Genomic DNA, 22,099 nt, shown 5'->3' with positions numbered 1-22,099 from the left:
GTTCATCAGACGCTGGATTCGAGCCGAGTTCATGCTCGAGCGTGTCAAATCATGATCACATGCGTCTTACGAGCGCGCCACTGAGACTGTTCAGAGTGCTGCAACAGTTTACAGATATAAATCACACTATTTTTTTTAAATGCACTCAGTGCGATGTTCAGACCCAACTGTGTCAACCGCATCAGCTAAACTCTCCCACTCTATTTTTTTTTCTTTTGTTGTTAATTCCGAAAAACAAACTTGCAAAAACCACCGCTTTTCTCCGATCTACCTCCGAAAGCAGCACCTCCAATTCACATTCTGTTCAAAGTTTCTCTTTTTGCTTGCTTTTGCCATTGCTTTTTCGTTGGGTTTTGCCATTAGCATATTCATACGGGGGAGGAGGCAGGGAGGGGTTTTGTGCTTGTGCATGTTGCGCTCAGTTTCACGTTCATTCGGATGTACAAAAGAATATGCGTGACACTCGGCGTACGCAGTGTTTCATACATCTGAATTTTTTTCTGCGTACGCACATTTACAGCTTTGTGCGTACGCAATGTTTTAGTAAGATTTCCACGCAAGTCTTCGTACATGAGGCCCCTGCTCTTTTGGGCCACAGCTGCTCAAGACTTTGGAAGTGCCAGCAGGGGGAGCTCAATCTGCGGTCTGTGTGAGTCCTAATGCCCCAGTATAGTGAAAGGGACACTGTACTGTCATTGAGCGTCTTCTTTCGGATGAGATGTTAAACCAAGGTCCTGACTAAGTGCTGGATTCTTAAATGTGCCGTTTGCTCTATAAAATCACTTCCTGAGAAAACTTGTTTCTGAGGTGCCATTGAATGCGTTGATACAGCATGTTTAAATTGTTCTCTGATTCTCTGCATATAATGTATGTGGCTTAAGTAAGTAAAACGAATCTCTAGAAATAGTTTTACAGGTCCATTCTCAGCCTCAGATATTAGCAGGAAGGTTATTTCAGACTTTAGGAGCCATATATGAAAGCGCTCGACCTCCTTTAGTAGACTTATACTCTGGTACTTTCAGAAGCCTTAAGTTTTCAGATCTTAAAGAGCATTATAGCAAGAAATTGTAGCAAGACAAAATGTTGGTTAGACAAACAGGAGCTAGACTATTTAAAGCCTTATAGTAAGAAGCAAAATTTTATAATCAATACAGAATTTAACAGGCAGTCCTTGGCCATTTAGTCTCAGAAGACAAAGACGAAATCAATGAACAGTCATAACTGGCTTATGAAGGTGCCAGACCTGCTCTTTTGGGCCACAGCTGCTCAAGACTTTGGAAGTGGTGTTAGTAAGGCCAGCAGGGGGTGCTCAATCTGCTGTCTGTGTGAGTCCTAATGCCCCAGTATAGTGAAAGGGACACTATACTGTCAGTGAGTGTCTTATTTTAGATGAAATGTTAAACCAAGGCCCTGACTAAGTGCTGGATTAGTAAATGTGGCGTTTCATCCATAAAATCACTTCTTGAGAAAACTACTGCGGTGCCATAGAATGCGTTAATACAGCATGTTTAAATTGTTCTCTGATTCTCTAGATAAAATATATGTGGCTTAAATAAGTAAATTGAATTTCTAGAAATGGTTTTACAGGTCCATTCTCAGCCTCAGATATTAGCAGGAAGGTTATTCCAGACTTTAGGAGCCATATATGAAAGCGCTCGACCTCCTTTAGTGGACATTTCTATTATGGGTACTTTCAGAGGCCTTAAGTTTTCAGATCTTAAAGAGCGGTTTGAATTGTAGCGAGACAAAATGTTGGTTAGACAAACAGGAGCTAGATTATTTAAAGCCTTATAGAAAGAAGCAATATTTTATAATCATTACGGAATTTAACAGGCAGTCCTTGGCCATTCAGAGTGAAGGTTTTTGCCCTTTGTCAATGTTGCTCAAATTTCTTCTCCTGCATCCAACACACTGATTACAAGAGCTCATTGTTTGCTTACCATCTAGACTTCCCAGATCTTAATATATGGCTTTGTTAAGAGATAATCTAAAGTATTCGCTTCACCTCAGATTGGTCTTTGTGCTTTGTCTCTCCTGATATTTTGTTTGTTTTCCATTAAATGCAAGGCTATAAATGAGATTAATTTTGCTGACAGTCATACATGAGCAGCCTCCCACCATGCAGTTCTTCTGCTAAATTAATATGTCTAAAAACATGACTCGAGATGTCAATCCTTGAAATCGGTCGCTCATGAATCATAGCTTGGGGATTTGAAATATACACCAGAAACTGTTGCGACATCCAGGAAACTGGGCCTGTGGAGTCAGCATTTTATTACACTGAAAACCAGGTTTCCCTCAATTCACCTCTATCAAAGCCTGCCGTCCAAAAGCTTTGAATGCTGCCAATGTTTTTTCTCCCCCTGCTTTGTGTATCTTCCTTTTTATTTCGTTTTTATTTATTTATCTCTCAACCTCATGTGTTTATTTGTTATTTAAGTACCTAATTTACATTTACATGTAAGTGTTATTATCTGTTCCCTGATTAATCTTCCATTCCACCTCTTATTTTGGCAAAAACAGTCACTGTTGCGCAATAAGGATGTTTTGTCGAAGCTGAGAGTCATTAGAAAGCTGATATTAATAACCATAGGGCAGATTAAACTGTGGCTTTCAGATTTATCCATTATTTTGACAAAAAGCCAGAATGTCAACATGGTGTTGAGTTCATAAATCTCTTTGTTAATATTACCTATTTTCCAAATTTGAATGATTTATTAGTATGAAAAACACATTGTTAAGATGTAAAGGGCAACAGCTATGTTTCCATCCAAAGGTGCGAATTAAAATGATGAAATTATGAAACATTTTTTAAATAAAGAAAATAAAGATTTTATATGCTCCATAAAATCCCCTCCTGAGAAAACGTGTTTCTGAGGTGCCATTGAATGCGTTGATACAGCATGTTTAAATTGTTCTCTGATCCTCTACATAGAATGTATGTGGCTTAAGTAAGTAAAACGAATCTCTAGAAATGGTTTTACAGGTCCATTCTCAGCCTCAGATATTAGCAGGAAGGTTATTCCAGACTTTGGGAGCCATATATGAAAGCAGTTGACCTCCTTTAGTGGACTTTTCTACTCTGGGTACTTTCAAAAGCCTTACGTTTTCACATCTTAAAAAGCTATTTGAATTGTGGCGAGACAAAATGTTGGTTAAACAAACATGAGCTAGACTATTTAAAGCCTTATAGAAAGGAGCAATATTTTATAGTCAATATGGAATTTGACAGGCAGTCCTTAGGCATTCAGTCTCAGAAGAAAATTAGGAAATCAATGACTGGCTTATGAAGGTGCCAGACCTGCTCTTTTGGGCCACAGCTGCTCAAGACTTTGGAAGTGCCAGCAGGGGGAGCTCAATCTGCGGTCTGTGTGAGTCCTAATGCCCCAGTATAGTGAAAGGGACACTGTACTGTCATTGAGCGTCTTCTTTCGGATGAGATGTTAAACCTAGGTCCTGACTAAGTGCTGGATTCTTAAATGTGGCGTTTGCTCTATAAAATCACTTCCTGAGAAAACTTGTTTCTGAGGTGCCATTGAATGCGTTGATACAGCATGTTTAAATTGTTCTCTGATTCTCTGCATATAATGTATGTGGCTTAAGTAAGTAAAACGAATCTCTAGAAATAGTTTTACAGGTCCATTCTCAGCCTCAGATATTAGCAGGAAGGTTATTCCAGACTTTAGGAGTCATATATGAAAGCGCTCAACCTCCTTTAGTGGACTTTTCTACTCTGGGTACTTTCAGAAGCTTTAAGTTTTCAGATCTTAAAAAGTAGTTTGAATTGTGGTGAGAAAAAATGTTGGTTAGACAAACATGAGCTGGACTATTTAAAGCCTTATAGAAAGAAGCAATATTTTATAATCAATACGGAATTTAAAAGGCAGTCCTTGACCATTCAGTCTCAGAAGGAAAAGAGGAAATCAATGAACAGTCATAACTGAAGGTGTGAAACCTGCTCTTTTAGGCCACAGCCGCTCAAGATTTTGGAAGTGGTGTTAGTAAGGCCAGCAGGGAGTGCTCAACCTTTGGTCTGTGTGAGTCCTAATGCCCCAGTACAGTGAAGAGGACTTATACTGTCAGTGAGCGCCGTCTTATCGGATGAGACGTTAAACCAAGATCCTGACTTTCTGTGGTCATTAAAACCCTCATGGCACAATTTCTCACCATCATGGCCTACCAATAATCTCCATCCACTGAAATAGCTCTATCACACCTATAGCTGGTGTGTGGTGACCGCACTGGCGCCATTGTCCTGTGGCTGCAGTCACATGATCCAAATGGATGCTGCACACTGGTGGTGGTGTAGAGAGAACTCCCTCACTGTGAAGCACTTTGGGGCCATACATAATATATGTGCTATATTACATTACACATTGCATTGCATTACAATACATTACAAGACGGTTCTGGGAGGTAATAACAAAGTACAACATTTTTGAAAAACGTATTGCCAAGCTTATTAAATTTCAGATTTGAATGCACCAGTGAAATTTAACAACTGACTCCTAAACTTAGAATCAAACAAATACTGCATTTTATCAGCTTGCCTAAGCTAATGCTCAATAGTTTATACTAATTTTTTCATAATGGATACAAATTTGACCTTACTCAGGATATTTACTACTCAGGATTTCCATTGACCACTTTTTAATGCCAAAAATAGTCAAAAATACGCATAGAAATTGGTGGATGGAAACTTTGTGTTGATGGGGAGTTTGGTTCTCTTTGTTTAGTAGTGATTTTGATGTATTTACATGTGTTTGATGTGCAGGGAAAACTAGATGCATTGTGGGTACTTCTGAAGAAAGGATACGATCGGGTGTCCATCATGCGACCACAACCAGGAGACAAGGTAAAACTGTTTATTGTTTTAACAGATTCATTACATTAACAGGTTTTATCAGACTTAAAGCAGCGCTGCATTTTGGTACGAACTGATTAATGGATTGTGCTGCTTGCTATTCGATCAAGTACAGCTGTTTTATTCTGCTCTTGGCATTTGAAATGGGAAAAAAATGCCGTTAATTAACACACCCTCAGACCATGCGAGATTTTCATCCTCAGTAGAATCTTAAAGAAGGTTTTTAGCTATAACAACTTTTAACAGAGTCAAAACTTATACAGTACAAGTGATATATATATATATATATATATATATATATATATATATATATATATATATATATATATATATATATATATATATATATATATATATATAGTATATATCACTTGTACTGTATAAGTTTTGACTCTGTTAAATGTTTTCTTTATTGGCATTGATTGTTTTGAAATTTAAATGTCATTAACATGCCTGTGTTTTAATTTCTGTAATAAATATGGCTGTCAAGCCAGGATCTTGATGGTTTATTGTGGGTTTGTTGTTTACATGAAGAAATCTGTGTTACAAGTTAAACAAAAATTCTATTAAACAATTATATTTAGAATTTTAATTCTAATAAACAATTATATTTTTAATTTAAATAGTTCTTGTCTTGCGTTTCCATTAATTTTACATTTGAATAGCCAAAATTACAAGTTTCAGTATTTTAAATGCGATTAATCGCGATAATTTTTTTTAAAAGGTGCGATTAATTAGTTAATTTTTTTTTATCGATTGACAGCACTAATATATATATATATATATATATATATATATATATATATATATATATATATACATACAGTTAAAGTCAGAATTATTAGCCCCCTTTTGATTTTTTTTTCTTTTTTAAATATTTCCCAAATTATGTTAGACAGAGCAATGAAATTTTCACAGTATGTCTGATAATACTTTTTCTTCTAGAAAAAGTCTTATTTGTTTTATTTTGGCAAGAATAAAAGCAGTTTTGAATTTTTTAAAAACTATTTTTGGGACAAAATTATTAGCCCCTTTAAGCTATTATTATTTTTTTTTGGTAGTCTACAGAACAAACCATCATTATAGAATAACTTGCCTAATTACCCTGACCTGCCTAGTTCACCTTATTAACCTAGTTAAGCCTTTAAATGTCACTTTAAGCTGTATAGAAGTGTCTTGAAAAATATCAAGTAAAATATTATTTACTGTCATCATGGCAAAGATAAAATAAATCAGTTATTAGAAATAGGTTTTTAAAAGTATTATGCTTAGAAATGTGCTGAAACAATCTTTAATTTCTTTTTTAAAAAAAGGCAATTGTTTTGAAATCTCCATCAGCGCCCACTCAAGAACCCTGAAACTTAAAAACAATCTTAACGGACTCTACTTCATCCACTTTTAACAGTACGACTTCTAAATCTCTATTATAACTGTCAGTTAATTCAATATGACTTGGCTTCAATGAAGTGATGAAAAGCAGAAATGAAAAGACGAATACAGGACTATTCTACAGCTTGACAGGAAATGGAAACCAGACTCAGACAATGATGGAGTATTACAGAGGGGAATAAAATAGATTTTAAATGCGAGTCATTGGTTCAAATCCCGGCTGGGCCAGTTGACATTTCTGTGTGGAGTTTGCATGTTCTCCTTGTGTTTGTGTGGGTTTCCTCCGAGTGTTCCGGTTTTCCCCACAGTCCAAAGACATGCTGCACAAGTAAATTGGGTTAACAAAATTGGTTTTAGTGTATCACTGTGTGTGAATGAGTGTGTATGGGTGTTTCCCAGTAATGGGTTGCAGCTGGAAGGGCATCTGCTATGTAAAATATATGCTGGAATAGATAAATAAGGGACTAAGTCGAAGGAAAATGAATAAATGAATGAATTCTAGGGTTAAAAAAAGTAAATATTGAGAAAATTGCCATTGAAGTTTTGTAAATTCAGTTCTTAATGCATTTTACTAATCAAAATGTCTTAATACAACATGATTTTTACATAAAATCCTAATGATTTTTAAAAAAAAAAGAAAAATCATTTTGACTGAATGAATTGTAAGCTGTTTCCACAAATATAGCCATGAAATTGAAGAATTTTTAGTTTGAAGGCTTTGCGATCCAGGTTCACATTTAAACAACACTATCCGTTTTCTTATTCAAACTTTTTGCATTATGTTAAAGAGACTTGAAGTATTATATTTATCAATAATAATTATTTGTATACCAGATATTGTTGTCTATGCTTACTTTGCAGAAAAAATTTCCTTGAGTTTCTGTCAAATCTTCAATCCCGGACGAGCCCCCAAAAATGTTACATCACAAATGTGAAACAAATAATAAGGCTTGATGCTTCAAGCTTAAGTAGCTCAATCACATACTGTAAAACATCTGTAAAATAGCAGTTTTACAAATTTTTTATTTAAGCTGCGGTCACACTAGAGTTTGTGTGTGCGAAATTCTATCGTGCGGAGCTGCGAAAAGGGGCGGGATTAAACAAGATGGTTAGACATTAAAAAAGCGAGCTATTGCTTAATGTTTTAAATTTCTGTCCAGAGATGTCATGTTTTGATCCTCGATTGGTCTCACGCAGTCAAATGATGCGATTTCGCAGGTCAGAGTTCACCAAGCTTGAACTTTGCACCGCAGCATCCTGCGAAACTGGACGCATGACCCTGCGTTTCGGTTCTGACGCATTCGCTTGCGTATGAATGGAAGTCTATGTGAGGAAAAGCTCAGTGTGGTTTCATGGGTTTATTTATGCATTTGAGTTGCATTGTGGGAGCTTGCTCTTTCTTTCAACAACTTTAAAACTTGGAAAGTTTGAAAGTGACTTTTATCAACATTTTTAATTGTTTAAAGTGACATTATCTGGGTTTGTGTTGTATATTACAGTACAATAACCTTATAATAAGCTGCCAGTACAATTTTTGTTATTTTATTACAGACTTATTTCTCTCTATATTATTTCTTATACGTTATATTACTTCAAATTACTAAAATGACAATAAAATTGACTTTTTTATACTGTAGTCAAATTTTCAACATCAAAAGTCGACATGAGCAGAGATTAACATCCCATAATGCAATTATGTAAATAAACATAATTTGTTTTCCCAAAATATATAGCGAAAACACTTGCGAATCACAAAATATAGAAACTGTTAATTAACAAGACCACATATATTTCTGTTCAGTTTAGTTTTAAAGCGTGTTTCGGTGCTTGTTTTGGATTTTCTGTTGTATAAGAATATAAATCTCCTTTTGTCGGATAGACTCGCATGATTTGGTAAAGCATGAGGGTTTAATAAATGATGATTATGGACTATCCAAAGTGTGCTTATTTTCATTTAGTAATGTTTATCCAAACAAGGTCAACATTGCCGAAAAATGACCACTAGTGTTAACAACAACAAATGCTGCAGGACTTGGCTTTATCCCTGTAGTGTGTATTTGCTTTCAGTTCGTGCTTCTTTTAAACCATTTTTAAATCCTCGCCTGAACAAAGAACAACAACAGACCGAGGGTATAAGTCCACCTGCGCTTGCAGGCTCTCCTGGACCAGGAAAATAAACAGAGGAAATGTATATGTGACCCTGGATGATGTTGAACAGATATACATTTTTGCAATAGCCAAAAATACACAGTATGAGTCAAAACGAACGATTTTCCTTTTATGCCCAAAATCATTACTATTAAGTAAAGATAATGTTGCAAGGTCCAAAGCGCAGGGCGCAAAAGCATTAAGGGCGTGTCAGAATCCACTTTTGCTATTTTAAGGACGGAAAAATCCGCTTTGCGTCGTGGCGCATGGTCTAACAGGGTTGAGCTTATTCTCTTAAAGAGTTATAGGTGTGTTTTGATAGCCCAATCAGAGTCTCATCTCACATTCCCTTTAAGAGCCAGTTCTGTCACGCCATGGAGCATTTGCTATTTACATGGCGGACTTTGTAAGTGGAAAAACTGTGTGCTTCACTAACGAAAAAACTGTTAAACAGAGCATCTGCAATGAGAGAATGAGCCTCCTCATTCTTTACTTTCACTTTTACTCTGATGGATAGGGAAATGTGTTGTACGCACAGACATCTATTAGCCTTTACATAATTAATTTAGTTTGTTAAGCGCAAAGATTTGTTTCAAAACTATTTTGAAATTTAGTTCTTTGTATAAGTATTAGTATAAGTCCACCTGTGCTTGCAGGCTCTCCTGGACCAGGAAAATAAACAGAGGAAATGTATATGTGACGCTGGATGATGTTGAACAGATATAAATTTTTGCAATAGCCAAAAATGCACAGTATGAGTCAAAATGATCGATTTACCTTTTATGCCCAAAATCATTAGACTATTAAGTAAAGATAATGTTGCAAATGTTGATAATTTCCTACAGAAAATATTTGAAATTCCCAAATTCATTGACTTCCATAGTAATTTTAGTTCCTACTATGGATGTCAACTTTTCCCCAACATTCTTCAGTATATCTTGTTTTGTGCTTGTTTTGTGTGAGTAAATGAGGAAGGAACTTTCAGTTTTTGGGGGGTAGAACTATCCCTTTAAGAGGAGTAGGTCCCAAGCTGAAGCCAAATGTGACTCACAGTTTGGTCCTCCAAACATACAGCGGGATATGACATTTAGAGCTACTAGGCTAGATCCCCGGAGAAAAGCAGGGTGTGGGTGTTGAGTTTTGCAGTTTGCTTCAGTTATAAATGACAACACCCTCTGCACATGGTGTTAAGTCCAAATGGTTCTGTTGACATTGGACCTTCTTACTTTTTACTTTGGTGAAATGGAGCAGCACATGTTTTGCAGAGGAGAACATGATCGCCTGTTTTAGTAGAACCTACATGACTAGAGTCTTGCAGGAGCAATCATGGCTGCATAAAACAGACATATCGGCATTTATATATTTATCCATTTTTTTTACTTAATGTTTTCATTTTTAAGTATGTTTGAGTGCTGCTGCGCATCCCTGTGTGTGTAATATGCAATGTATACATGTTTGGACCTGCCTATAGGCACATATACAGTCAGAATTATTAGCCCCCCTGAATTATTCAACCCAGGCGCATTCTGAAAAAGTAGTCCTGCGGATGTTTCTGGAGACCGCGAAATAAGTCCCGGGAGGTACGTATTTTTGCAGTTTTTGCGAGTCTGCGAGTTCGCGCCTGCGCTGTTCTCGCATGAATCCACCAGAGGCAGCTGTCAACTGATTGAATGATTGACTGGGCGATCGGCCAATCAAACGATTCCCCCTCCTCCTTACCTAAACCCAACCAATTTTACCGATTGACCCTTCCGCCCGCTTACTTCCCTAAACCCAACCAAGTTGAATTTCCTATAACTTCACACATAGCGTCTAAAAACTTCAAAAGGCCTGAGACGCGAACATAACGGCAAAGAGCTTAGAATGACCAAGAGGCGACACTCTAGTGTAATTTGGGAAACAGCCACTAGAGGGCGTGGCGGCCATTTTGGAATGAAAACTCCAATAGAACAACAGCATATTATAAGTCTGTAAAATAAACTACTAGAAGTGCTGATGATCGTGATAATAAGTGTTGTATTGTCGTCTTTCAGGTTGTATCGCAGCTTTAATACGCTTTTTAAATAGATAAATAAAAAACAAAGCAGCTGCTTGCCATCGCGACAGCAATGAGATCCAATGGACGGCCGATCACTTTCACTCCAAAATGGCGGAATCCAGGGCGCTGCTGTTGCACTGGAACGTTCTATTGAGTGTCGCCTCTTGGTCATTCTAAGCTCTTTGATAACAGTTACATACATCCATCAAGAATTTGTTTACATTTAAAAACAATGGGTCAGTTGGCATTTCTGTGTGGAGTTTGCATGTTCTCCCCGTGTTCGATTGAGTTACCTCCGGGTGGTCCAGGTGCTTTGGTTGCCCCAGAGCCTGAAGCCATGTGCTATAGGCAGGGCCGGAGTGGGACTCATTTTCAGCCCTGGAGTTTCAAGCCAGACCGGCCCACCTCAGTTCACGACTGATTCCAATTCAGTTTCTAATGACACTATCGCGTCTTTTTCAAGAAAACAGCTGCTTTAGAAATTCAAATGTTCAACAGCCCGTACAGTATTATATGTTTTAACAATAAAAATTAAAAATAAAATAATTCAGGTAAGATTCGAACACGGGTCAGCAGTGTTGAATTGCAATGTGCTTACCATTAGTCCACATTGGCGTTATTTCAGTGGAATAAAAAAATAAGTATTGATCTGTGACCCGTGAGTGATGGCTTAATCTTTTTCTCCCCTTTTTAGATTTCTGATCAAGTTATGTCAGATTTATTAATGTAGTGAATCATCTGATTCGATAGTTACATCATCATCATTAACGTAAGTTAACCTGCAGGCTGCATTTTGCTCACGGGCTGCGAGAAAATAAATAAAAAAAGCGGAGCTGCGGCAAAATAATGAATAAAAAGAGTGAAGCTATGGTCAAATAAATAAATAGATGAAAAAGAGTGTGACTGCTGATAGGGCAAGCAGCTAAGGACACCGGCCCTCGTGGCCAAAAAACAGACCGGCCCACCGGGAATTCTCCCGGTCCTACCGATTAGCCAATCAGGGCCTGGCTATAGGTGAATTGGCTAAACAAAAATTGTCCGAAGTGTATGTGTTTGTGTAAATGTGAATCTGTGTTTCTCAGTACTAGGTTACAGCTGAAAGGGCATCCTCGGCATAAAACACATGCCGACATAGTTGGCAGTTCATTCCGCTGTGGTGACCCCTGATAAACAAGGGGCTAAGCCAAAGAAAATAAATGAATTCCCATGTTTTTTTTTTCTTAACTTGCAGCGCGTTTGAGCACTCTCAGCTACTGTACTTTCAGAAGAGATAATGAAAAGAGAGACTCTCGAGTGTTTAAATCGATATAGCTCAAACAATTTAAAGCAATAATTTCCCAAAAGCTGCAAGAGTCGGTGCAGTGGTAGTTAAAGTGATGATAAAGGCGCATATGCAGAACATTACACCGGACAAACAGCTGTGCGCCGTAAAGCAAACACAGACAGTTTTGCTGCCGGATAGGGATGTTGTTGTCTGGCAAAGCCGTCAGAAGATTCCAGCATCTGAAGCCAGCCTTAACATATGCTGCTTATATAATAGGGCACAGGAGGTAAAGGCGGTCCAAGCTAGGTTTGAGCTTAGACTAAGGCGCTTGGCAAACATTGCTATTGAAAGCTACTGTAATCATTCATTCAACGAAAGAATTCACGTCACATGTGGGTCATGACTGCTTCTCCTCCAAATTTAACCTACAGAAATGAGACGTCAGTAAAATCAGTTTCTTGCTTATCTACAGTCTGAACTGCTTTAATCCTTCGTGCCATGGACTCAACAAGATACTGGAAATATTCCTCAGAGATTTTGGTCCATATTGACATGATAGCATCATGCTTCCCTGTTGTTAAAGACAAATTCTGCCCCTACCATCTAAATGTCGCAGTAGAAATCGAGAGTCATCAGACCAGGCATCGTTTTTCCAATCTTTTATTGTGTAATTTTCCTGAGCCTGTGTGAATTGTAGCCTCAGTTTCCTGTTCTTAGCTGACAGGAGTGGCACCCGGTGGGGTCTTCTGCTGCTGTAGCCCATCTGCCTCAAGGTTGGACGTGTTGTATGTTCAGAGATGCTCTTCTGCCGGCCTCGGTTGTAACAAGTGGTTATTTGAGTTACTGTTGCCTTTCTATCAGCTCGAACCAGTCTGGCCATTCTCCTCTAATTAAATTGCGTATTACAAAAACATTTTAGCATTTACTAAAAAATACTAAAGTATTTTTTGTATGCACTTGGGAACATTTGCTGGATAAACTATGGGCTCTATTTTAAAGGTCCAGGCGCAAAGTCCAAAGCGCCGGGTGCAAAAGCATTAAGGGCGTGTCAAAATCCACTTTTGCTATTTTAAGGATGAAAAAATTGGCTTTGCGCTTTTGCGCATGGTCTAACAGGGCTGAGCTTATTCTCTTAAAGAGTTATAGGTGTGTTTTGATAGTCCAATCAGAGTCTCATCTCCCATTCCCTTCAGTTGCGTCACGCCATAGCGCATTTGCTATTTACATGGCGACTTTGTAAGTGGAAAAACTGAACGCTACACTAGCGAGAAAACAGTTAAACAGAGCATCTGCAGCGCGAGAATGAGAGAATGAGCCTCCTCATTCTTTACTTTCACTTTCACTCTCGTGGATAAGGAAACATGTTTCAAAATGTTTGAAACAACCACCCCCCCCCCCCCCCCCCCCAACCGAGATGAGGGCATGGAGGCAGTGGTTTTATATTTATGTAAGCTAGAAGTCTATTTTAGTTATTCAAAATAGCAATGTGCCAGCAATGCACCTCAACACACCTCCTTTTTTAGACCAGAACGCCTATGAGCGTAAATGCATTTCAAAACGTCAAAATGACTCTTGCGTCAAGCTGAAACTATCAAACAACAATTACGTCTCGTCTTGCGCCGCATTGCTTTTTGTTTGATTTAGAAAGTAGCAATGCTACTAAGAAATGTAGTTAAGCTACACTTTTAAAATAGGCTCACTTTACAACTCCTTAGTTGATTTTTATTTTTAAAGGGTCATGACACACTCCCACTTTCGGTTCAGGTCCACCTCAGAATTTTTTCAAAAGATGCATCATAATGGGCGTGGAGCTCCACGAGCAAAGGGTAGGAGTGGGCGTGGCCAGCAGAGCAGGGGAGAAGGAGGGAGCGAACAGCTGTTGTCAGTTACAAAAACCGTGAGAAGACCCATGATTTTATAGTTTACAAACTGAAAATGCAAAGAAATAGACAGTAATTTAATGCCCCGTTACATTTGTTTTTCGTAATTTCATATACAGATAACCACAATTTAAACAATTGTAAAGATAATCGTTTCTAATCATTTATATAAACACCAAATGAGGACTTTTCCCTCAATCCCCGGGGCTGAATGCAGACTCAGTGCAGCAGGTCTCTTACCCTGTCTATTTTAACCATTAGCCCTGCTGGTAATCTAAAGGATTTAGGCAAACACAGCAGCAGCGATGTGTCTAAATGTGAACAAACTCCTGATAAAAGACAACGTCCGCCATTCTCCAATTCTCGTACTGCTCTCCTGACAAAAATGCTTGCAGCACACACATAGCTTTGCTGCATCAGCCCTGACAGGATTGAGGGGAAAAACCTGCAACAAACCCAGTGGATCATGGAAACAAACACATACGACCCTTCATGAATGACTAAATACTGTGTGCTGTGGGTCTGTGGAAGTGGTTTCACCCAGTCACCCAGGTAGGATCTCACAGCTGAGCTTGGCAATAGCAGGTCTGTGTCTTGCATTCGGAAAGCACATGCAGTCATGAATAATTAAGAAGCCGGCTCTTCTCATAGGATGAGAAAAATCCGCAATGAATATTAATGAGAAACCGACATGTCATCTTTGCACTTGCAGTTCTGGCATACGTTGCCGAATTTGATCCGCTCCAAAAATCATTTTAAACCCAGAAGCTAAAATTACTAACAAAACCTCAAAATTATCCAGTTTTCCCACAATTAAAGCTGACAGGAGCTAACATTGTCTTAACTGATGCTCAACACACACAAATCTGTTAATATAACAATAAAAAAGTACTCGAGGGTTTTGTGAACCTTTAATCCATTCAGCCGATCTTTGGGTTCTGGCGGGAACATTATTAGCTTAACTTAACATAGATCATTGAATCGGGTTAGACCACTAGCATCTTACTCAAAAACGCTATGATGATCCAACAACTGTAGTAATATAAACTAATTACCCAAATACTGTGCTAAGTTTTACAATTATATATATAGGGCTACAATACACAACAGTTTACTGTAGTAAAAGAAGTAGTTTGGGTGTGTAAACGGGTTTGAGTTGCTTAAGATATAAGGGTCTGCTAAATGTTTAAAATTAAAAACTAAATGTAAACTACTACAGTATTTTTTCATGTTGGCTGTAGTGTAGAGCTGCTGAGGTTTCTGTATTTGCAGCATTCCTGCATCTGTATTTCTGTAATGAATATTTTCAGTTCAAACCAGGCCCGGATTGGCTAATCGGGAGGACCGGGAGAATTCCCGGTGGGCCGGTCTGTTTTTTGGCCGCGAGGGCCGGTGTCCCTAGCTCCAGAATCTGTTGCTCTCAGCAGTCACATTTTTTAAATTTATTTATTTATTTACTTGACCACAGCCTTTTTATTCATTATTTTACAGCAGCTCTCCTCTTTTTATCTATTTTCTCGCAGCTTTGTGAGCAAGATGCAGCCTGCAGGTTAATGAGGCAGATGAGCCACAATTCTACCTATTGATTGTGGTCCAGTGGTTAGCATGTTAGGTTAAGACGTCGCTGACCCGGGTTTGATCCTCGTCAAAGTAATTTATTTTTTTCATATTTATTGTTAAGACATATAATACTGTTAGGGTTGTTGAACATTTGAAGTTCTAAAGCAGCCATTTTCTCAAAAAAAGACGTGATAGTGTCATTAGAAACTGATTTGGAAATGACCTTATTTTAATATAGTCAGTCGTGAATTGAGGTGGACCGGTCTGAGGCTTGAAACTCCAGGGCTGAAAAGGAGTCCCACTCCGGCCCTGGTTCAAACTGATTTGCATTGGCATGATGTGTTTTTATTCAGTTGCTGCTCATTGAGTTCTGTTTCCCAACACATGGAATCTTACTGTAAGCATGTGTTAAATGCATAGTCAGCAGCACTAGTGGAAGCGTGTATGGGTGAGTTGATGAATGTGTATTGGAACTTGTAGCAATGGTGGGTCTGACCCAGATTCTTGACATTTAGCGTGATGTGAGTTCAGTGGTTGTATCTGTGGGTTTCCATAGCAAATGCGGTCACACATGCCCATCGAGCTTTGAGTAGATCAAGACGTCTTTGCTTTTTACAAAACAAAACAAAAACAGAGTGGGACATTAACAAGCTTTAAGGCAAGTTGCTGCCAAACGCTTCTGTCCAACTAGTCAGTGTGGTCAAGTTGATGCTACGTACAAAATGACTGAACAACACGGATCTGTTACTAATTAGAAGCAGATGAGCAGTACAGTGAGGCATAATGGCTTCCAGACTTAAACTGGCTAGTTACATTTAGGTCCCCAATCTGTCTCAGAGTTTTAAGCATTTTACTTAAGTGTAGTGAAGTTGTTTGTGTTATTTACAGTATATTTTACTTGGAATTGTATATGTTTGCAAACATTCTTTGAGGAGATATCAAAGTAATATGATAAAGTAAAGACTACTCAACTTTATGATACTGGTGTGCTTGTCATTTAGCGTTTGTCAGTTTCCAGTTGCATTTATACTTTTGTTGCTTTTGTTGTTAGGTGCAGTAAATGTTTTATGACATGTTCATACCTGTCAACATTTTAACATGTTCCTTAAAAAAGTATGCAGCACCGTAAAAAAGAGGAAGTGTGTCTGGTCAATATGTGATCTCATACATAAGAGAAAGATTGATAAATCTGTTGTTAGTCTAAACATTTTTCTAATAAAAAAATAAAGACACGAAAGTAATAAAAATAAATTAACTTTTTCCCAACAAGTGATTTCCACCCTATACCATTTGATTGACAGAGACAACGTCACTAAAAAAAGAGCAGCAAACAGCAATGTGAGTTTGAACCCCGTTCGAATCCAGCGTTTGATGAAGACGTTCTTCATTTTCCCCCCACATATCAGATTTTGCCTACTCTTCATCACGAGGAAGACAAGTAGGAATCATTAATAAGTGTGTGTATTATGGAAGACTCAGATTCCTAGAACTGGATTGGAGAGGTGTTAAATCCAAATCATTTGCATTACAAGTTTGTAAAAGTTATACATTAAAAACACCCTTAAATATCATTCTTAGTACTGCTTCAGTGAACCTGAACAAGTATATTAAAATCCATTCATTTTCACTAGTTGTATTACTAAAAAAAACAAGTCAAATATTTGTAGACTAGAAATATATGTACTGTATATCATTTATTTTAAAAATGCGGGCAATACATTATAGATACATTTAATTTAAAAATATGATATTATTCTTATTTTTTAATTCAACTATAGGGGTGCGGCCAGGTATGGGGCCTACAAGACATTGAGCACAGGGGCCTCTGAATTCTTAATCCGGGCCTGGTGACTGCAGTCTGTGTAAATCTTCTCCAGTTGTTTGCACATGTGTCAAACACGTGCACTAGTTGAATAACATCATACTTCCTTTTCAGCAGGAAAGTGTCATTATGTATTTGATTTGTAGTCTGATCTTTTTTCTGCTCACTCTGGAGTCGAGTAAATAGTGGCAGTTTGACGACAAAAGTCTGGGAATGAAGAGCGAACATTAACAGAGGAAGAGGAATTCGGAGTTAGAAGTGACAGGAAGTGGTATGAGTGTAGGCATGTTGTTATTTAGCAAAATGTCTGGCGACAACAAAATTAAAAAGGAACTTCAGCTGGCTTCTGTCCCGACTACTTCTGAGAGAGACAGTGTGGAGACAAGCCTGCTGTCATGAAGAGTGCAGGCAAAGTAGAGGAGGATGTTCGTACTGTTTGATTTAGGAAAGAAAACAGAGCATGAAAAATCAAAGAGAAAGAGCAAACATGTTCAAGTGTTTCACTTTATTACACAGCAGTCTGAAATACTTGATTCTGACTGGTCAATCACGACACTCCAAGATATGCTGTGTTATGGATAAACGACATCCAGGAGATTGTTGTTGCAAAATAAAACCTGACACAATTATATGCAGTCTAAAGCCAAAAGGTCTTTATTCTGTAAAAAAAAAAAAAAAAAAAAAACATCCTGGATGTGCTTTATTCGGTTGGTTTAATATATGTCTTCTTGCCACAAAACATAAATATTTGATACAAAACATTTTTTCTGAGCTGTAACAGTTTATTAATTCTGTAATTTAAAAAAGCTGTCTGAAACGAAAACAGCTGATGGAGTATACGCTAACCTGCGCATTATTCAGTCACAAGATGGCGCCAAAACAATTAAAAACACAAAGCTGACAGAAACGAAAACAGCTGATGGAGTATACACTAACCTGCGCATTATTCAGTCACAAGATGGCGCCAAAACAATTAAAAACACAAAGCTGACAGAAACGAAAACAGCTGATGGAGTTTACACTAACCTGCGCATTATTCAGTCACAAGATGGCGCCAAAACAATTAAAAACACAAAGCTGACAGAAACGAAAACAGCTGATGGAGTATACACTAACCTGCGCATTATTCAGTCACAAGATGGCGCCAAAACAATTAAAAACACAAAGCTGACAGAAACGAAAACAGCTGATGGAGTTTACACTAACCTGCACATTATCCAGTCACAAGATGGCGCCAAAACAATTAAAAACACAAAGCTGACAGAAACGAAAACAGCTGATGGAGTATACACTAACCTGCCCATTATTCAGTCACAAGATGGCGCCAAACAAGTAAAAATGTAAACCGGACAAAAACAAAAACAGCTGATGGAGCATACACTAACCTGCACATTATTCAGTCACAAGATGGCACCAAAACAATTAAAAACACAAAGCTGACAGAAACGAAAACAGCTGATGGAGCATACACTAACCTGCGCATTATTCAGTCACAAGATGGCGCCAAAACAATTAAAAACACAAAGCTGACAGAAACGAAAACAGCTGATGGAGTTTACACTAACCTGCGCATTATTCAGTCACAAGATGGCGCCAAAACAATTAAAAACACAAAGCTGACAACAACAAAAACAGCTGATGGAGCATACACTAACCTGCGCATTATTCAGTCACAAGATGGCGCCAAAACAATTAAAAACACAAAGCTGACAGAAACGAAAACAGCTGATGGAGTATACACTAACCTGCGCATTATTCAGTCACAAGATGGCGCCAAAACAATTAAAAACACAAAGCTGACAGAAACGAAAACAGCTGATGGAGTTTACACTAACCTGCGCATTATTCAGTCACAAGATGGCGCCAAAACAATTAAAAACACAAAGCTGACAGAAACGAAAACAGCTGATGGAGCATACACTAACCTGCGCATTATTCAGTCACAAGATGGCGCCAAAACAATTAAAAACACAAAGCTGACAGAAACGAAAACAGCTGATGGAGTTTACACTAACCTGCACATTATCCAGTCACAAGATGGCGCCAAAACAATTAAAAACACAAAGCTGACAGAAACGAAAACAGCTGATGGAGTATACACTAACCTGCGCATTATTCAGTCACAAGATGGCGCCAAACAAGTAAAAATGTAAACCGGACAAAAACAAAAACAGCTGATGGAGCATACACTAACCTGCACATTATTCAGTCACAAGATGTCGCCAAAACAATTAAAAACACAAAGCTGACAGAAACGAAAACAGCTGATGGAGTTTACACTAACCTGCGCATTATTCAGTCACAAGATGGCGCCAAACAAGTAAAAATGTAAACCTGACAACAACAAAAACAGCTGATGGAGTATACGCTAACCTGCACATTATTCAGTCACAAGATGACACCAAACAATAAAAAATGCAAAGCTGACAGAAGTGAAACTGGTTGAATGGAGGATAGACTAACCTACATATTATTCATTCACAACATGGTGCCAAACAGTAAAAAACTGTTAAAAACAGCAGCGTGACAGACAAGCAGATAATTACGAATGTACTGTAGATGTAAGTATATGGATGTTAACGTATTTACTGATGCTCAAAGTGCTTCGGAGTTTCCGGATGAGCCTGTGTTATTCATTCAATGGTAGTTATCTCGGAATAACGTACCTTGGAATGTCACAACTGGCTAATCAGAATCGAGTATTCCAGACGGCCGAAGAATAATCTTATATCACAACTGCTGAAAATAATAACACAGGTACTACGAATCATCTTAACCATTTAACTGAATGTTTTTGACATCAAGGTGCTGGATGGGATGTCAGGTCTTTGTGGTTTTTAGGTATTTCATATAACTGCATGAACTCTTATTCTGTGTGTGTGTGTGTGTGTGTGTGTGTGTGTGTGTGTGTGTGTGTGTGTGTGTGTGTGTGTGTGTGTGTGTGTGTGCACTGGTTTTGGTGATTTACAAGGACAGTTTTTGAATAACGGAATGGGTATGACCTAGTTGTACTCTATTACAGTGCTTTACGAAAGCATGACTGGTGTCCTTGTAATTCAAAACACTTCAAAATCATACTTAATAAAGTCTTTCGATGTTCAAATTTCCACAGTTTTCCTGTTAGGGTTGAGTTTTGGGAAAGAGCCATATAATATGCGTTTTTACAGTATAAAATACATTAGGAGAGTTGCTGAAAACCAATGATATCAGTGTGTGTGTGTGTGTGTGTGTGTGTGTGTGTGTGTGTGTGTGTGTGTGTGTGTGTGTGTGTGTGTGTGTGTGTGTGTGTGTGTGTGTGTACGCTCTTTATTTGAGGCCAGTGGGGGAGTTCTTCATTAGCTGACAGGAAATTGGGACAGCGAGTTTTCTAATTTTCTTAAGTGTTTCTGGTAAACAACCTACAACTTTTTCCTCTGCGTGTCATTAAAGCTTGTCTGGCATTTACAGCTTCCTACAGACCAGCATGCCTCTCACTGCTCTAGTCTACCTCTGAGTGTTTGTGTTTATCATGTTATTTAATGACGGTAAAGTCCATCATGATTGCTGGCCATTGCTCAACCACATGTTTTTCGAGACTTAAGACTGATGTTAAGGGCTTCTACACTTCATCTGAACTGGAATTAAATAATGTAATACATTGATTATCTGACATGTTGTTATATTTGTACGATTTTACCATATGAGGCTGAATTGATATCAAGCTCTAAGTCTGTTTTCTAATGTATAATGACAAATTTCATGAAAGGTGTTTTTCTTATATATATATATATATATATATATATATATATATATATATATATATATATATATATATATATATATATATATATATATATATATATATATATATATATATATATATGTATGCCTGTCATGCCACTGTTTTTGACTGTTTGGCGCCATCTTGTGAGTGAATAATACATAGGTTAGTGTATGCTCCATTCATCCGGTTTGGTTTCTGTCAGATAACTTGTCTTTGACTTTAATTAAAGAGTTAATAAACTATCACAGCTCAGAAAAAAGTTTTTTGTCTAATTTTTACATTTTATAGCAATTAGATGAGTAATAAACAGAATAAAGTACATCCAGGCGATTGTTTTCGCAGAATAAAATACAACATTTTATTCCACAATTGCTAATAATACAGGCTCATTCAGCTACGGGAAATCATCCTCACTGTCAGTGAATACGATCACCTCCGCATATATGCTTGTCTGTCATTCCGATGTTTAGCGTCATCTTGTGACTGAGTAATACATCGGTTAGTGTATACTCCATCGGCTCCATGTTTTTCTGCTTTGGTTTCTGGCACAATACTCGGCATTGCCTTTAATTAAAGAGTTAATAAATATTACAGCTTAGAACAGTCTTTTGTGTCAAATTTTGACATTTTTATTGTAAGTCGAGTAATAAAAGGGATAAAGTACATCCAGGCGATTGTTCTCGCAGAATAAAATCCTTCAGTCTGATACAACAGTGCTCTTTGCGTCGGCCTGCCGATAAAACTGTCAAGCAATTAGGCCATATATAAACACATATAGCTAATATATGTAAGCATTTATGCACATATTTGTAATTCCAATGGTTGAAAAAAATATATACAGTTTAAGTCAGAATTATTACCCCTCCTGAATTATTAGCGCCCCTGTATATATTTCTGTTTCACGCAAATAAGTTTTTCGCAACACATTTCTAAATATAATAGTTTTAAAAACTCATTCTTAATAACCGATTTCTTTTATCTTTGCCATGATGGCAGATTTTTCAAGCTACCAGTATTTAGCTTAAAGTGACATTTTAATGGCTTAATTAGGTTTATTAAGTGAGGGTAATTAGGCAAGTCATTGTATAATGATGGGTTGTTCTGTAGACAATCGAAAAAAATATTGCTTAGGCGGCCAATAATATTGACCTTAAAATGGTTTTAAAAAATTAAAACTGCTTTTATTCTAGCCAAAATAAATCAAATAAGACTTTCTCCAGAGGAAAAAATATTATCAGACATACTTTGAAAATTTCCTTGCTCTGGTAAACATAATTTGGGAAATATTTGAAAAATAAACTAAAACATCATCTGTATATGTGAAATACAAATATTACCTTGTATGTCATATGTGTAACTTTCATATGTTGT

At 37.5% G+C, this 22,099-nt stretch overlaps 2 protein-coding genes and 1 long non-coding RNA gene across 3 annotated transcripts in view; 2 read left to right on the top strand and 1 right to left on the bottom strand.

Annotated features, from left to right (window-relative positions):
* LOC147842882 (uncharacterized) overlaps positions 1-22,099 on the top strand; it is a 797,275-nt gene that overhangs the window by 323,412 nt on the left and 451,764 nt on the right. The window lies entirely within an intron of this gene.
* Positions 1-22,099, bottom strand: part of gfpt1 (glutamine--fructose-6-phosphate transaminase 1) — a 121,068-nt gene that overhangs the window by 19,998 nt on the left and 78,971 nt on the right. The gene's annotated exons all lie outside the window — the stretch shown is intronic.
* antxr1a (ANTXR cell adhesion molecule 1a) overlaps positions 1-22,099 on the top strand; it is an 87,531-nt gene that overhangs the window by 64,487 nt on the left and 945 nt on the right. Inside the window, exon 17 of the mRNA XM_087265462.1 lies at positions 4,775-4,855. Coding sequence (XP_087121588.1) covers positions 4,775-4,855 — 81 coding nt within the window. The remainder of the gene's footprint in view (positions 1-4,774; positions 4,856-22,099) is intronic.

This window comes from Danio rerio, chromosome 8 (genome assembly GCF_052040795.2).
Source record: "Danio rerio strain M-AB ecotype USA chromosome 8, GRCz13ab, whole genome shotgun sequence".
NCBI lineage: Eukaryota > Metazoa > Chordata > Actinopteri > Cypriniformes > Danionidae > Danio > Danio rerio.
This window is presented reverse-complemented; position numbering and strand designations above follow the sequence as displayed.